This window comes from Protopterus annectens, chromosome 3.part0, assembly GCF_019279795.1.
Source record: "Protopterus annectens isolate FY-2018-M chromosome 3.part0, PAN1.0, whole genome shotgun sequence".
Lineage (NCBI taxonomy): Eukaryota > Metazoa > Chordata > Ceratodontiformes > Protopteridae > Protopterus > Protopterus annectens.
This window is the reverse complement of record NC_056731.1, coordinates 1,190,771,667-1,190,788,123: the sequence shown is the minus strand read 5'-3', so window position 1 is coordinate 1,190,788,123 and position 16,457 is coordinate 1,190,771,667. Positions and strand designations below refer to the sequence as shown.

Here is a 16,457-nt window from a genome sequence, read left to right as displayed (position 1 = left end):
TCATCCACCACTGGGAAAGTGTGGATTTTTTTTTTCGTTGGAAAAAAAATCTTCATGTGTATTCCACCTCACTCTCTCCTCTCCCAGGTACTTGAAGGTCAGACAGGACAAGCCAAGGATGATTTGATTTTGATAGATCCAGATTCTACAGCACTGGTACCCATTACTGAGAGTCTTAGTACAGAAGCCTCCAGTTTTTCTTTGCCTTTTGCCTTTCTGTTGTTGTCCCAGGAGAGGTGTCATCTCTCAATGTCAAACTTCACTCTCTTCTCACCTCCTAACAGCATATATTCTTTTAAAACCATAGAGGGTCTCAACATTCACACACAAGTTTTTGAATGTGATTTTGGAAGCTAGAAGGCCTAGTACAAGGAAAGTGTAACGCGAATAAATGGAAGAGATTTTTATTTGGAGTGCAGCTAAGGATTTGGATGTTTCTGAGCCTGATTTGGTGTGGCTAAACTAAAGGAAAAGATTTTGCACACACTTTTGTACACACACCAGGCAGTTATTATTATTTGGACAGAACTAAAAGGTTCAGACAATCCTCAGCAGTTATTAGTTTCTTTTCTTTGTGCTCTCAGGTGTGTCTAAACAAGTGGGATTGATTTTGCATAATTTTTTTCTGTTATTCCCATCTTGGCAAAGGAAGATTCCAGCTGGGATTAGGCCTCATTCCACTAGAACTGCCACTTCAACAGCTTTTTTTTTGGGTGGCTACTAAGGGGATATTTTGGAGGCAGCCACTTGGAGTTCAGTGCATACTCAGGGCATTACCACCCTTCCACTATACTCTAAATCTAGGCTGATTTTGCCACTGCTGTGTGTTGCAGGCATTTTGGCAGCTCCTGCTCCATCCTCCCCCCTGATTCTATGATATGTAAGGACTGCAGCAATGTGAGATGAAGATAGTAGTAACATAGTACACTACCATAAACCATGATGTAGAGATCCACATTGCTGCAGTCCAAGTCCTCCCTCCTCCCCTCTGTAGTTTGAGGTGGGGGTGTGTGTTGGGGTTCTATCCATCTGTGGTATAATTGTATAATTGTATATATTGTACATATTTTTGTGTTAGGCTGTCTTCTGACATCTGGGACAGCGGACTACCCAAGTGTTAGGACTGCAGCAATGTGGATCTTCGAACATCTACATTTATGGTAGGTACAAAACTGTACTTTTTTCTGACCTCCTCTAATTGATTCCTATAGTTATCATGCAATATTTTATATTCCCTAGTAATTATTCTCTGTTTAACAGCAGTTTATGTTCTAGAGTCAACTAAAAACTCAACCATTGCATGTCTTTCACTTAGATTCCCCTATCCATTTCTTTTTTGCCTGCACTCTGATATCAATCCCTGATAGAGAAGACAAATCTCTAGACTGAGTCCAAATGCCTTCCTGACCTTTTCCCATTGTTTTACCTTGCCCCTCTAATTATTTGTTCTCAGTACCTTGTTTCCCTTGCCAACTTCCTCCATTAAATTCCAGCCCCATCTTGCCTACTCTCAGTACCACTAATTGCAGTCATCCCTATTGGATGTATCTCTTTTCTCCATTCCCATGTTGATTTAGTTATTCGTATACTTGCTGCTACTTTATGAAGGTAATATTCTGTATGACTATTATTTTCCTTGAGGATTGGGATCCAAAATCCCACTATTTTTTATTTCTTGAACTTCCCCCTGCTTCATCACCATCCCTTTCCACTTTGAATTGTATATTTCTGCTCATGTTATAAGAGCCTTAACGGTGTAGTTTTAAAATATCCCTTCACATCAGGTAATCCCAATCCCCCTTGTCCTATTGGAAGGATCCACGTATTCCACTTGACTCTTGCCTTTTTCCCCTTCCAGATAAAATCCTTCCACTCTTAATTGCTATCCACAACTTTTCCTCTGGTTAAGTAAAAGTATGTATGACCTGTGCATGAAACTAAAAGGACTAAAAACATTTTTTTCGTTTTGTATCTTGCTATCCATATCCATAGGCAAGATCTTCAAGTTTCTCAGTTTTTGCATTATCTTTTGTTTAGTTTCTTTCTACTTATCCTTAGCTGCCATAACAACATCATTTTTTAACCCATACACCAAAATACTTCATTTTGTTATGTCCCCCATAAATATGGATGGACATTGCTGAGCTAATTAATGTGTGGATACATAGTTAAGAGCTATAGCCTTTTTTAATCTTCATTAATTGTATATCCTTAAAAAATAGAACCTGTTTCAGAATATTCCACAACACTGAGATGTCATTTTCTGTTCTTATCCGGTACAAAATAATATCTGCAAATAAAGCCAATGTTTCTTGAATGCCATACAAATTATATCCTTGGATTTCTGAGTCCCTTATTTTCTTTGCCAGTGGTTCTAAACTTACTCTGCTAAATGCTTTCTCTGCATCAAGACCCAACAACAGCAGTTATTTTCTTATGTTGTCCTTTTGTCTGGATCATCGTCATTTTATTAATGTTGTCATATTGTTGCTCTATATCCGTCTATTTTGGTAACACCTTTGCAGTATTTTAGCCATTATAGACATAAGCGCTTTATAATTGTATTTTTAAATTGGAACAGGGCTGTATGAAGCTGGATCTGATGTTTTTTTCTTTCTTTAGGTATTATAGTCAGAATAAGTTTTTTTCTAGGATATTGGTGGTTCCCCTACTTTTAAATTACTGTTAAAAAAAAACAAAACTTCCAGATCTTTTTCACTTTCTTCTCTCCTAGCTTCCAAACTTCCTCCTGAATACTGTCTATTCCTGGAAACTTTCCAGTATTTTGGTTATACAGCCACCATTTTATCTCCTCTCCTCCTCTCTTAATTGTTAATTGTTGAGCCCCATCTACCTCTAACCTTATATTTAAGTCTTCCATAAATCTTTCCATTTGTGCTTCTTGATTTCCCCACTTTTCTGCTTTATACAAATTTTCATAAAATTTCCAAAATTATCTGTAATACCTCTGCAGGATCTCTGGGTTATTCTTGTGATAGTCTCCCTAAGACTGGCAACAACTCTTTCTTCCTTTCTTTTGTCTAAGTCATTGTATCAAAAGTTTTTCTGCTGTGAAGTTATCAAAAACAGTTGCAGCAATATTTCTAAACTCATGCATATTATCCATGTACTCCCTTATTTTCTCTTTAGCAGTCTGCAATTGTGTATCTTGTTCTGTGAAATTCCCTGTACTTTAACTTTTGTCAGTCCCTCCAAATGATTCTTGTTACTTCTTAATCATATCTTGTTTTCTGTTATTGCTACCATATTTTTAAACTCCATTTTCATTTAATCCCACTCACTAACTATACCTTCTGGAGTACTTTCTGTTTTCTCTCATAACTCCCAAATAATCTCCATTCTCCATTCCTTAAATTTCTCTCCTTTTAACAGCTAGGTGGGGAAGCTTCAGTGTTCATCTTTACTTCATTACTCTGCAATTTTATCTTGGCAGTTATTCTCTATTCTTAATACCGTTTATTTTTCTTTTATACATGGAACCCAGTTTTCTACTGATTTACACACTTGTATTGCATTTTGCCGGCTAAAGCAGGAGAGCGATTTTTACCTGTCTGCATATCATCTTCCTTAGCAGAAGACCTCAAGGGCCACAGCATTTTCTTGAACCTTTTGTTGTAAAGAAAAAGATAATCAGCTAGAGAAGTAGTTTTGCTGCAGAACAAACATAACACAGAATATCCTCTTCTGTCGTCATCTTATTTTGCAACAAAACCCCCCACAAAAATACTAGTGTCTCATCTTGTAATTTGGTGCTTATTCAGCAGTTCTGGTCACTTTACTGCACTGCTACTAATAAAATTGTGACAGTGACATAGAATTATGATTGTGTGGATGAACAGGTGTGTGTCTGTGTCTTGTGAGTAAGAAAAGCAGATGATTTGAATTGTGGGTATGTCTTTATTTTGTGACAAGGAGAGGGCTTTGACGGATCTGTTTGGATTGACTTTATTTCTGAGCTTATGCTTTAGAAATGAATCCATGAATGAACATCAGTATGAATGGATCCATTCATTAAAGTGCTGTAGGTATGGAGGTGGGTCCAAATGTTGCAGATTTTTAAGATGTTGCTTATGGCATACAACATGGTCTAAGATACAGAATGCAAAAAAGTGACTCATAACTGACACATTTAATGATGTGCTCATGTCTGCTGAGGGACACAGAGCTCAGAATCGAAAATCGCATTCATAATGAGACAGGGTGCAGCCCCAGCAGTCCTATGGTATTTTTTTATAAGAAATCAAGGGAGCATAATGATATTTCTGTTTTTTTAAGAATTCTAGGTAGCATTGTGATTGGCAGTGTCTGGGTTCTGACACTAAGCCAATGTGATTGAATTGCTAATTATGTATATTGTTTGATCAGTCATAGACATTAGGATCTGATGCTGTCTTTTCCATCCTATGGGTTATCGAATCCGATGCCATCCCTTTCAGAATCTTCAATCCAGGAGCTCTGCCTTCTCTGTCCATAACACCCTGTACTGACTACCTCTTTAGATCTTGTTTACAACCATTGAGTTCAGGTCATGGTCATAGAGCTCCTTTAGCTGTGCATCCTTTTGGATGATTTTTGTCATAACAATGTTTGCTTTTGTTCTCTATCTTCTTTCTTACTTATTGTTGGTGTTAGTGGCAGTAGTTTGTTAGGCGTAGTTTGTTACTGTGTTTTTATCTTTCTTGGTCAGGAGTTAGTACTAAGGTTTTTACTTATAATAATAGTTAATGATAGTTAATAGTAACAGTTAATACTTAATTGAATTAAATTAAGGCTTCTGTCAGTGTGTATAGTATTTTTCTAGTTAAGTGTTTCTGGTTAATTTTATGGTGGTGTGTTTTTTGGCATTTCTCTCCTTTTCTGTAAAGAGTAGCTTTTGCTGTTTGCAGCGTGTGTTTTGTTCATTATCTTCATGAACATGGGGGAAAGCACTGGGGTTTAAAAATGTGTATCCTGTGGACATAAATTGTCCCTACAAAACTTCCATGACAAGTGCGTTTAGTGTTTGGGCACAGAGCTCTTGGAAATGGAATGTCAAGCTTGCAAATCTTTTGGCGCCAGAGACCTCAGAGAAAGGAGTGCCAGACTTGTCATTAAGGCCCCCTCCCCCCATAAGAAGCCAGAAAAATGGTAAATGGAGAGGTTTAGGTACAAGAAGCTGAAGTCCCATGGAAAAGAGGGGAAGAGCACAAATGCTGTTCATCTACTGATGGCCAGCTGGAGCTGAAGATACTCATGCCCCTTTGGGCTTGTCAGTGTGCCAGTTAAGCCAAGATCTCTAGTAGTTATGATCTCGGAATCATGCACTCAATGGCAGTTACATCTGATCCATCTCAGTCTTTTCCCTCATTTATGCCTGCAGATCAACATCAGTTGCCTCTTGTACAACCTGCATCTTTGAGTCTCCAGGCTTCCCTGCATCCAGGCTCCTCCATCTCTTCTGTGTCCCTTCCAGCTTCTCATCCAAGGAAGTACATGGAAAGAGTAAGTGTAAGAGGAAGCACTTGGATTCCTTAAGGGAACCCTCACCAAGGACACCGACCTAGGCTCTCCCAAGTTCCCTTATGAAGACAACTCCTTTGGCAGTTTACCGAATTGTTGAAATAGCATGGAGGGGGTGGACCAGTGAAACCCTTTTTCCAGAGGACTCATTGTTTCTTGATTTCTTTGGTGTCAGCCAGTCCGTATCCTGGTTGGTCCCCCTCTGTACACCCTTGTAGACTTCATGTCCCAGTAGGCTTGGAAAAAGCCAATGTGGTGGAACCACTCCCCGGGAAACCTGATAAAATTTTGGTCCCTTCCAAAGACAGACCCCACTGGAGGAAGGATCTGTCCGTGGATGCTATTGTGATTGTGGCAGCCATGAAAACAGGACATCTCCAAGGAGAGTTTTTCATTACAGTCACCCAATATAGTCTCTGGCTTTGGATTTTTTGGGAAAGCACATGTATGCGTCAGCCACCTTTGCATTGCGTGCATAAGTTATCTTGTCCATTTGACAAGACTTTAGCAATCGGGTCCCATTGGAATGTCAAAGGTCGGTAAGGCTCAACAGCCTCCAGCTACTCAAAAGACAGTTGAGGCTTAGTTGTCAACAATGCAGTCCATATCCAGTGTCTCCATGGAGCTGTTATCCAGTGCAGCCAGTGGAACATCCCTCATGGCAGGCAATGGTATCGCCATGCTCCTTCATGCAAGGATGCTTTCATGTAACTGTGCAGACTGCTTCAGAATGTCATTTGTTAATGCTCCTTTGTATGCTTCTTTCCTGTTTGGCCCAAAGATCAAAGAGACACTGACTAGGAATGAGCAGTGTGGAAAGACTTCATCTGCCACTGGAATTTGCTTCTGTACCCCCTCACAGGTCCTTTTCTATGAACCAAAAGGATGGAAAGAGTCTCTTTTTTTGTAAAGCACAATAACCTTTCCAGGGTGCTTCTAGTGAGGGTTCTCCCTGTGGCAGGGCGCAATTACAGTCGATGCTGCCCATGGGACAGGGGAGGTCTGCAGACCATGGCCTTTTTTGGGGTTTCTCAAGGATGCCCTTCCAGTACCCCTGAAAAGTTGCCCACCTGCTGTATTCTGCAGATAGTCTGAGGTTGTTTGGTTCTCCAGCTAAAAGCAGATGCATGGGTGTTGAGAGTTGCATCTAGAGATGATTCAGTACAGTTTCATTTTTGTTCATGTCGAAAAACTCCCTGCCAGAGAAGGGAAGCAGCAGTGGAAATCCAAAAACTGGAAATCAGCCAACTCATCCAGAAGGTCCTACCAGACCAGGGAGGATCCATTGTCTATTGAAGATTCATTTTAGTTCCAAACAAAAGCAAGGTCATTGGACCCATCCTGGATCTCAGCAGGTTGAATGGATTCATCAAACAAACCAAATTCTGGATGGTCACGTTGCAGTCCATCCTTGCTCTTCTGAGGAAGGATGACTGAATATGCTCGGTGGATCTTAAGTATCCCTGCCATCACATAAAGATATAGTGAGGCATTCCAGGAGGTTTCTGTGCTTTCTGCAGGGAGCCAGCCATTATTAGCTTCAGACTCTGTTTTCTGGTCTCATCACAGCTCCCCTGATGTTCACCAAATGCATGGTAGCAGTGGCAGCCTGGCTCAGGCTGCAGAGTTTTCAGGTCTTCTCCACCTGGACGACTGGCCTCCTGACCACTTTCACGACAGCTTCATTAATCAAGTTTCAAGTACTAGAATTTATTGGTTGCCATTTGGATATAGTCACTCAGGCAGACTACCATTATCAAGACTGAATTCTCTTCATCTTCAGGCTTCTCACATCCTTCAGGTTCATAAATCTTTAGTGTCCTCAGTTTTTCATTGCCTTGTGCATATGGCCATCTGTGTTTATCTAGTACCTTTAACAATGTTCCACATGAGGGTGTTTGTTACCTCTGGCAGCTCAGTGGTCCTGTGTGTCTCAGCCTATGAACTTTTCATCTTCTCTAGTAAATGTTTATCATTGCCACATTAGGTGATGACTAGAATCCCCTCTGATCGTGGCAGGGTGACCTTCTGTTCTTCCCTATCCCCAGTTCACTGTGACCACAGACAATTCTCTGCTGGGGTGGGAGTGGAGAATTTGGGGGGGGGGGACTGCCCAGGGTACCTGGTCTCAGTATGAGGCCAGACTTCACATCGACATCTTGGAGATGAGGACAGTCCTCCTAATCTTGCAGGCTTGTCATGACCTTCTTTCCAAGGGTGTGATTGCAATCCAAACTGACAGTACGTCAGTGGAATGGTTTCTGAACGGGCAAGGAGGAATTATGCCCCATCTCCTGTGTTGAGGCCATGTGAGTTTGGCAGTGGGTGATGTCCTTTCAACAGTGTCTGTTCACAACACCCATGCAAGGGAAATTCAGCATCATGGCAGAAAGTCTGAGCAGACATATTCTTCTGTCTCGTGAGTGGTCCCTGAATCTGGGTATAGCTGCGCAAATATTCAGCCACTTGGGCAACCCGTACTGTGGCCTATTTGCCTCCCCATCCAACATGAAGTGCAGCAGTTTCTATGCCATGATCCCTCCTGAGGGACAGTCACCAAGGACATTCTGCATGCTTGACCCCAGGGTTTACTATATGGCTATCCCAAAACTCCTTGGATTATCAAGTTTCTTCAGAAAGCAGACCATTGTAGAGAGACTGTCCTCCTCATTGCCCCATTCTGGCTCCATCAAGTTTGGTCCCCTTTCCTTTGGCCTCACCTACTATACCCACCCTGGGTCCTAGACCCTGCTGAGAGTCTGATTTTCTCATCCTTTGGGATTGCCTCCTCCAAGCCTTCATTCATGAGTCCGTCAATTCCGATGATTGCCAGGAAGGCCATGCTTTTTGAGAGAGTTATTCACATCCTTTCTTCCTGTCAGAAACCTTCCACTAGGAAGTTTTATGGTAGTAAATGAAAACATTTTAACATTTGGGCTCCTTTTAAAGACTTGTATCTGTTTTCATCATCCGTAGATGCTATTCTGGACTTCTTGGCTGATCTTTTTCATTCTGTTCTATGCTGTTCTACCATTAAAGTGCATTTAGCTGCCATTTATAACTTTGGCGTTGGCATGGACAGTATACCTTTGATGGCTCTTAAGCTCTCCAATGGCTTTTTGAAGGGCACCTTTTTATTATGGATATCTGTTTATGACCCAGTGCCTCTTTGGAATCTTGCTCTGCTAAAGCAAGTTATCACCAGACCTTCTTTTGAACCAATAGTCATGGTGTATTGAAATGTTTGTTGTGGAAAACTTTCTGGTGGCTGTTACATCAACCAGAAGCTTGTCTGAACTTCAGGCACTACTCTCTATCCCCCTTAATCTGTTTTCTTTCATAAAGACAGGGTAACCATAAGGGCCAACCCTTCATTTCTGCCCTTGGTTGGTTTGAAGTCTAATTTGAACCAGCCCATTCATTTACCAGTTTTCTTTCCAAATTTCAGTAACAAGGGAGAATATTTGCTACATTGATTACATGTTCATAGGCAACTAAAATTATGTTTAAAGGTTTCAGGAAAATCTGGCCAACATATTGACTTCTTTTCTAAATCAAGACTTGGTATGCCTGTTTTCAAACAGACCCTATCCCAGATACCTCTCTAGTTGTATCTCCTTAGTTTACTCCCTGAATGGAATTTCTTGCCTTTGAGGCCTAGGGGTCATTCCGTGAGAGTGGTGGCTACTTCAACTGCCTTTTTTTACTCCGGCTTGGATTGATATTTGTGCTGCATCTACTTGGTGTAACACCACTACCTTTGTGACCCATTATAAACTGGACAGTCGGTCTAGGTCTAGAACTTCTGTTGGTGTCAACATTTAGAGGAATGTTCTCTCCTAGGGCCACACTGGGGTGTTACTGGCTGGGAGCTCTGACCTACAAGTTGAGATTGATGGAAAAGGCAACTTCGGATACAAAGTTTATGTACTTACCATAACTATAGACCTGTGTTGTCTTGTTCCATCCTTCTCAACCATCCCAAAGTGCCCCTCCAAATTGTCACATGAATGAGTTGCTCCTGACCAGCCTTGAAGCTATGTGTAAGAGGACCCTTATTCTGCCTGTGCCTGTTTCCTGCAAAGTTGTCATCTTTTTCTTATAGTTTATGATTCTAGAAAAATTTGTGTGGCGAACTCAATATGAGGAGAGGCAGTTAGAGCACAGGGTATTATTGGTAGAAGAAGTGGAGCTCCTGGAATAAACATTCTGAAAGGACCAGTGTCTGACCTGAGTCAGATCTTATAACCCCGCAGATTAAGAAGTATGGAAGAAGACAACACAGGTCTGTCGTCATAAGTGCATAACTTTAGTTTTTCCTCATCAGAATTTACAGAAAGCTCAATCAGCAAGCTGTTTAGAATTGGCTATATTAACAAAACATTTTTAAGACTGTGATATTTCATTTACTTTCTGTTGTGGTGATTTTCTCGCACAGTTGTTCCATTTTACAAATACTGCAAATCTGAAAGAGTATTTATTCATCTACACAGTTTAGCCACTAAAGCATTGCTCAGTACAAAGCTTTCCAGGATGCGTCATCTTTTTTTGTTAAAAGGAGTATCCACACTCAATGAAGTTACTTGAAAAATTATTTTAAAGGTGGAGCAAGGCCCTCCTGTTGTCTCTCACTTTTTCATAAAGGTCAGTGTTTGCTCATGACCCGTTTTAATTGGTCTAAATGTTTCAGTTGCTTTTCCTGAAATAAAACCTACAATTATAGTGTGCAAATTATTTCCCCATTTCATGGACATGTTGAAAGATCTTTACCTAAATTCCCAATTTCTGCTCTCATCATTGGGTTTTGTTTAAGTAAATTGGTACTGAACAGCCAGTGTTGTTGTTGTTGAAGGGGCAAAAATGTGTGGTTCCTGTAGTGGTTACAGGACCCAGTCACTGGATCATCCTGTGGACCTGTAAGTTTGGATTACTGGTTACTTGATCTTTAAGGCCCACCGTTCAAGTTCTAGTTTCAGTACCTTGTCCAGTGAAGTCTTGCACATGAGAGAGTAGTTGATGAAAGATATGGTGGAGTCATTGAAACTCATTGACAAATTTCCACTTTGTCAAGAGTATTTTGCAAGGGTAACTTCTGTAGTGTTGCTCCAGGATCTTGACTGGCCTTTCAGACTGTGTTCCAGGAACTATCTTCCTTGCAAGAATCGTACACTTCAAGAATTTAACATACTTGTTTGAGTTTACCTTTGCTATTCTTTGTGGTGAATAAGAGACAAAAGTGATTTCAGAATGGAGGCTGAACACCAGGACAACCAAAAAACAGAGGTGTTTTGAGATTTGTGACATCTCTCCCTTTTCTTTAAGATCATTAAGGTTAGGATGGCCTTCTCACATAAAACGATCCCTCATTGAATGAGTTGTTCTGGAAAGTGTTGTCATGGGATTTTGTAATTCAGTCGTAGACATGTTTAGGAAGAAATGGGAGATCATCCTCATATTTGAGAACTTATTCCAGTTGTTCTGTTACTTATTGTTCCTGTTTAAGTCCCCACCACAACCAGGCATACAGAGGGAAGATTCTGAAGGCTTGGACTTGTGGGACAAGAAGTATGCTGTATCTGCACTGGGCCTGCTTATGAATCGCAAAACAAATCTCACTAAGTACTTGGTCACTTGCAGGGGAAAAATGGCAACTCATTAAGTGGCTTCTGAAAGAGAGACAAAGTGCCAGCTTATTCTTTATTTAAATGCTAATGCAGAGACTTGTATGTTACTGGCTCAGATGCTTTGCAAGGACGGGATAACCTATAAGTCAATGCAGATGGAGCGAAGCAGTAAGTACATACCTAACATTTGGCTGCCATCTACATGATTTGAGTTGTGATCCTGACATCTGTGTGGAGAAGTTCTACTTTCAGTGCCTAGGAGAGGAACAAGGCCTCAAACTTTAGACACGGTTGCCATATCATGCCAAGGCCCACACAAACATGGTCTAAAATGCCTTGGTGAATTGAGTGTTGGGTACTACTATATATATTAGCAATTTAATCTAACTATACACAGGCATAAATAGGAAAAGTTTCAGGGCAATCTCTAGGTGCCAGTGGGTTCGAGGCCTGTGCTAGAGATGGTGGCCATTACACACAGTCTGCTGAAGGAAAATCCATCTTTGAGATAGCCTTATGGTCACTGCATGCCACTTGCTGGTCATTGATGAGGAATTAGGTTCACTGATGTTCTACACTTGGGGAGAAGTGCAGTGTAATGACCACATGAGAATGCAGGATGCATATCAGGATGGGTGAACTTTTGATAACAAAGATGAGCAACTGAAGCTTTTGCATAACTTAACTGCTCCCATAGAGTGGTCCCATACAGCCAATGGTGCATGTTCAGTGTTAGCACTTAGAACTGAGGTCTATTAGCCCGTGTTTAGTAAGATCTTTAGAATCCTCCCACACTGGTAGAGTTCACAGTTTATAGGTCTGAGCAGTGGACATCAGACTAATGTCTGATGTGATTTGTTCTGCCAAGTAGAGGATTGCACTGTTACTGAAGGTGTTGGTGCCACTAGCAGACCTTTCAGAGACATCTCTGATCCTACACCACCTAGGTGTGACATCATTAGTACCGATGTCCTGTCACCCAACCTTTGATAGTCGACCCTCATGCATCCAGTGAATTTTAGTCTGCCCAGTGTGAGGGGAAGATTAGGGGAAAGCCTCCATCCCTTCTTGTTGTAGAAAGGGAGTTCAGAGGACTGAGATCTTTATTTCTGAGCCAGACAATGACAGTGAATCCTGTCTTGTCTACATATTTCTGCAACACCTCACATATCCTTTGCTTTGAAGAAACTATCCAGCTAATGAAGTCTTGCATGTGCTAATTTATAGCACCCTTGCCTTTCTCTAGAAGACTGTTATTGAATATCTTTGAAGATGGAGGAAGAGCATGGATATACCCTTTATGGAATCTGAGCTCAAGAATACTGATCTTGAGCTACCCATTGAGGGATAAACCCTTTAATGTGCTCTAGATGGTCCATGTTTAACTTAACAGCATGGGTGCTGGAGGGACTTGTTGGGAAAGGGAGGGATCCAAGGCTCACTGTAATAGCAGCACTAATAGCCAGGAGAGTTTTGCACTGCAAGCAGCATACTGTTTGGTCAGAGGAAGTGTGCTTGCACCTCCTGAATACAGACATTGTGGTACTCGCAAGGATGGTACAGGGTGGTAGGAGGTATGGTACACTCCTCAACAGCACTGTGATGCTGCATCAGCATCCTCCATCTCCTCACGTGTTCTAGATTTGGGTTGGGTTGAACCAGGCAGAGGCTAAGGCAGGTCCAGTAGTCCTGGTAAACAAGGAGAGGAGCTGGTGGTAACTGATGGCCAGTGGTAGTGAGCTTAAAAAATGACAAAGTTTTCATGGGCGATTAGTATTCATAAGGTGCAGGTATTGCAGAGGGCTATGATGTGTCAGTAACTGCAGAGTTACCACTCATTCATGGGTGATCCTTTGCCAAACCCTTGTTGCTTGGCACTGAGGTGGTAGACCATATCTTCATATCTCACTCTGGGTTTTCTCTTTGTTTAGCATGACCTATCACAAATCCTGAGAGTGGATGGTTGTCAAGCAGGATGGAGGCATTCCTCATTCCCTTAGTTTAGACAAAACAGAGGAAATGGATCTAGATTGAGAGGACGCTGTACACAAATCTGAGGTATGAGTAGTGTTTGGAAGTAGAACTGAGGAAAGAGACTCTCCTGTTTCAGTGTACTAGCCATTTCATTTTGAAATGTAGGATGGCATGCACTGTGCCAGTGTAGAGAAAGGTGATGTATGACTGGCAGTGAGTCACAAATGTGGGTGTCACGTTTAGTGATGTTCACTTCCTTAAAGATGTGAATATTCTGATACATTCCCTGAACAGCACCTCCAGTCCTCTCCGGGAGCTGAGGATTTGGGCATTTTGTTTAGACAAATTCTTTAGTAAGTGTAACTCCTCAGAAATTGATGTGCACCTCTTGAGAGAATGTGGCTCTCCTTATATTCTGCTTTCCTCAGCAAGAGTAGGGAGGTTGATGGTGAACATGCCGTCATTATGGCAGGGAAGATTCTTGTATACCTTCCTGTATTTTCCTGTGAATTTGAATTCCATATCATATTCCAAAATTCAGTAGAGAAACTAAGGCTTTTCCTCTGCGTCTCTTATTGACCAAGAAAGTTGTACTTTTGGCCCATGGGGGAGGGTGTCCCTCATGTTCCTGATAGTACACAAAAAAGAGTAGAGAAAGCTATCCCAGTACAGACTAAGAAACTGAGTCAAGCAGTATATAGGTTGTCCTGGCTTCTGTCAGATAGCTTTATGATTTAGGTCTAATCCATGGCCTTGTGAGTATGCCACTAGATTTTTTCCCATAATAGCCTTATGGCGGAAGAACTGTGGCCTGGCACAAGCAGTCGTGTGTAACACATTTGCACCTGCAGAGCTGCCACTGATGACTTGTAAAATACCTTTGTGTAAGCAGCTAAATAAGCATTACCTAGCGATGCTTCAAAAAATAATAATGTTAAAATATGTTAACTCATAAAATTAAAGTAGTGATTTGATGTGCTTCCCAGTTTAATTTTATTTTTATTTACTTAAGCTGTTTAATTGAGCTACTGAGTTCTGTACATTCATTAGTGTGGTTATGTTGAGCCAAGATCAGGATGGTCTGTCATTCAGGGGAACTCCATTGCAGAATGCATGCTCCAGGATGACCAGATGCATCACAACTAATGCTTTTTGGTGTGGTGCTGCTCTTTTTAATTAATGGTTTTAAAGAATTAAATGGCTTCTGAATCTCCACTGATCTTTGAATAAACTTTCTCCTTCTGGAACTTAAATTTATGACTTGGCTACTGACCAGGTTTCCAATTGTGTCTACGTTTTGGGTAACTGTGATGTTCATGTCTTGGAAGATGGTTTTCTACCTGGATATCTGAGATTCAAGCCATTATTTGTTGTGAACCATATTTCGTCTTACACAAGAATCAGATGTCTTTTGTGGCAACCCACATTTTCTTTGCAAAGTGATGTCAGAATTGTTGTTAAACTCCTTCATTATCTCTCCTTTTTTCCTCGTGCAAAAATAAGTGGAGAAAAAGCTCTTCACACCTTGGATAGACATCTCAAGCTCAGGTTGTACCTGAAGACTGTCCATGAGCCACAGTTATAGAAAAGTCATTTTACTTGCTTCAGGGATGGAGAGGAGAGTGTTTCAGTAGCTAAGCAAACCATTTCTGTAGAGATAGCTAACTGCATTGTGTTTTACTTGTAATCAGTCAGGCAGCTGCCTCTTGGAGAATACTACTGCCAAGCCACTCCATCAGAGGGGATGGCTGCTTCTAGTCTTTGATTTAGAAATGTCTCCATTGTGGACATTGTGACGCAACTGTTGGTTAACTTCTTCACCAAGTGTTGTTGCTTGAGTCATAACTCCAGAAGTTGGACTTTGACACTTTGTTACATTATTGGTCTTCTCATCTTATTCGTTTTGACTGTTCTGGATGCGCCCTCCTGGGACATTTAATGGTAAAATCTGGAATTTTTTTCCAGTGTTTAATCACTGCACAGAGCTCTAGATGTTGGATGTAACAAATGTGTGCTCTTCTTAGTTAGTGAGAAAGAGCTCTCTGCAGTGGGCAGTTATTAGCACTCTGCATCTCTTTGTTTGGATTGGTCTTCCATCCTCTGGAGTTCCTTGTAAATTGAGAAGCATATATTTGTATATTCTTACATGTTGTTGCTTTCTCTCCTACAAGATGTGCTTTCTCACTGGCTGGGAGTCAGACGGTTGGGCATAAGGGCTAGAAACAATGTTCTAGCCCAGCATATGAATCCATCTCATATGCCAGCAGCAGTTGTACTCCATCCCCACACCCAGTCATAGTAACGGCAGATTCAAAGTGATGGTAGAATCAGTGTATACAGCATTTAGGCCATATTTTGGTCATGTGAGAAAATGCAAATTTAGTTAGAGAGTTTAATTGTGGTAGTAAATAGGTGAGATGCTAAATAGAAAGTTTAGTGTACACAATGTATAAATATATAACAAAGCAATATTTTGATTCTCAGTTGTGAAAATGCATGGGTTTTATTTTTTTAGTAACTGAATAGCCTAGTTGGGGCTAGGGATCCCTTTACTTCAGTGATGTAGGAGGTGCAGGAATTTAAAGTTGGCTCAAAAGCCATTGAGTATGAAAATTGAAACTTGTGGGATTCACCTCCACTTCTCCAGCTAACAGCACAAGTTCTGATCCACTTTTACAGTAAGTAGTCTTTCAACCTTTAACAGCACTTTTCTTTTAGATTTAACCTTTTGTTAATGTCAGTGTGTTTTACTTCCCAGGTGAGAACAGCTCTGATATTTGCTAAATGGAGAAGTCCCAGTTAAGGATGAATGTCTTTGATAACACATCTTCTATTGAAAAAGTAGTTAGTCAGAAGCAATTGAAATCCAAATGATGTAATGGCTGCTGTAGATTTAATGTGTTTGTATTAAAAAGCTGAAGATTTTCTGTGATGGTTTCTCTCCCCAATCCATTTTGTCTGCAGAAAGTTTTATGAGTTGGCACCTTCATTTCCTAAGCACAACGTGCTTACTCGAACTCATGAAGGAAAGAAGAAGCATCTGTACATGGTTTCTAAAGAACTAAGGACTGTGTTACTGAACAACAGTGAACGAATGAAGGTTAGATATATTTCTGAGAATACTTGAGTGATTCAGTTTGCTGTAAAGTCTTTCTTTGTTAAAAACTCAATTTGTTTTCTTGTACAATATATTCCAGATAATGTATGTTGATTTGTACTGAAGCATGCGGTATGTACTAAGACTTGCATCTTATCAAAACAGTATGTTTGCTGACAGATATTGAATTCTAAACTGTAATAATTCTTTTACATAAGTTTGATGGGTGTAAATGAAGAATG

At 40.8% G+C, this 16,457-nt stretch overlaps 1 protein-coding gene across 2 annotated transcripts in view; it reads left to right on the top strand.

Annotated features, from left to right (window-relative positions):
• NSUN2 (NOP2/Sun RNA methyltransferase 2) overlaps window positions 1-16,457 on the top strand; it is a 1,231,765-nt gene that overhangs the window by 868,179 nt on the left and 347,129 nt on the right. For both annotated transcript variants that reach the window (XM_044065403.1, XM_044065402.1), the window contains exon 15: window positions 16,083-16,218. In XM_044065403.1, coding sequence (XP_043921338.1) covers window positions 16,083-16,218 — 136 coding nt within the window. The remainder of the gene's footprint in view (window positions 1-16,082; window positions 16,219-16,457) is intronic.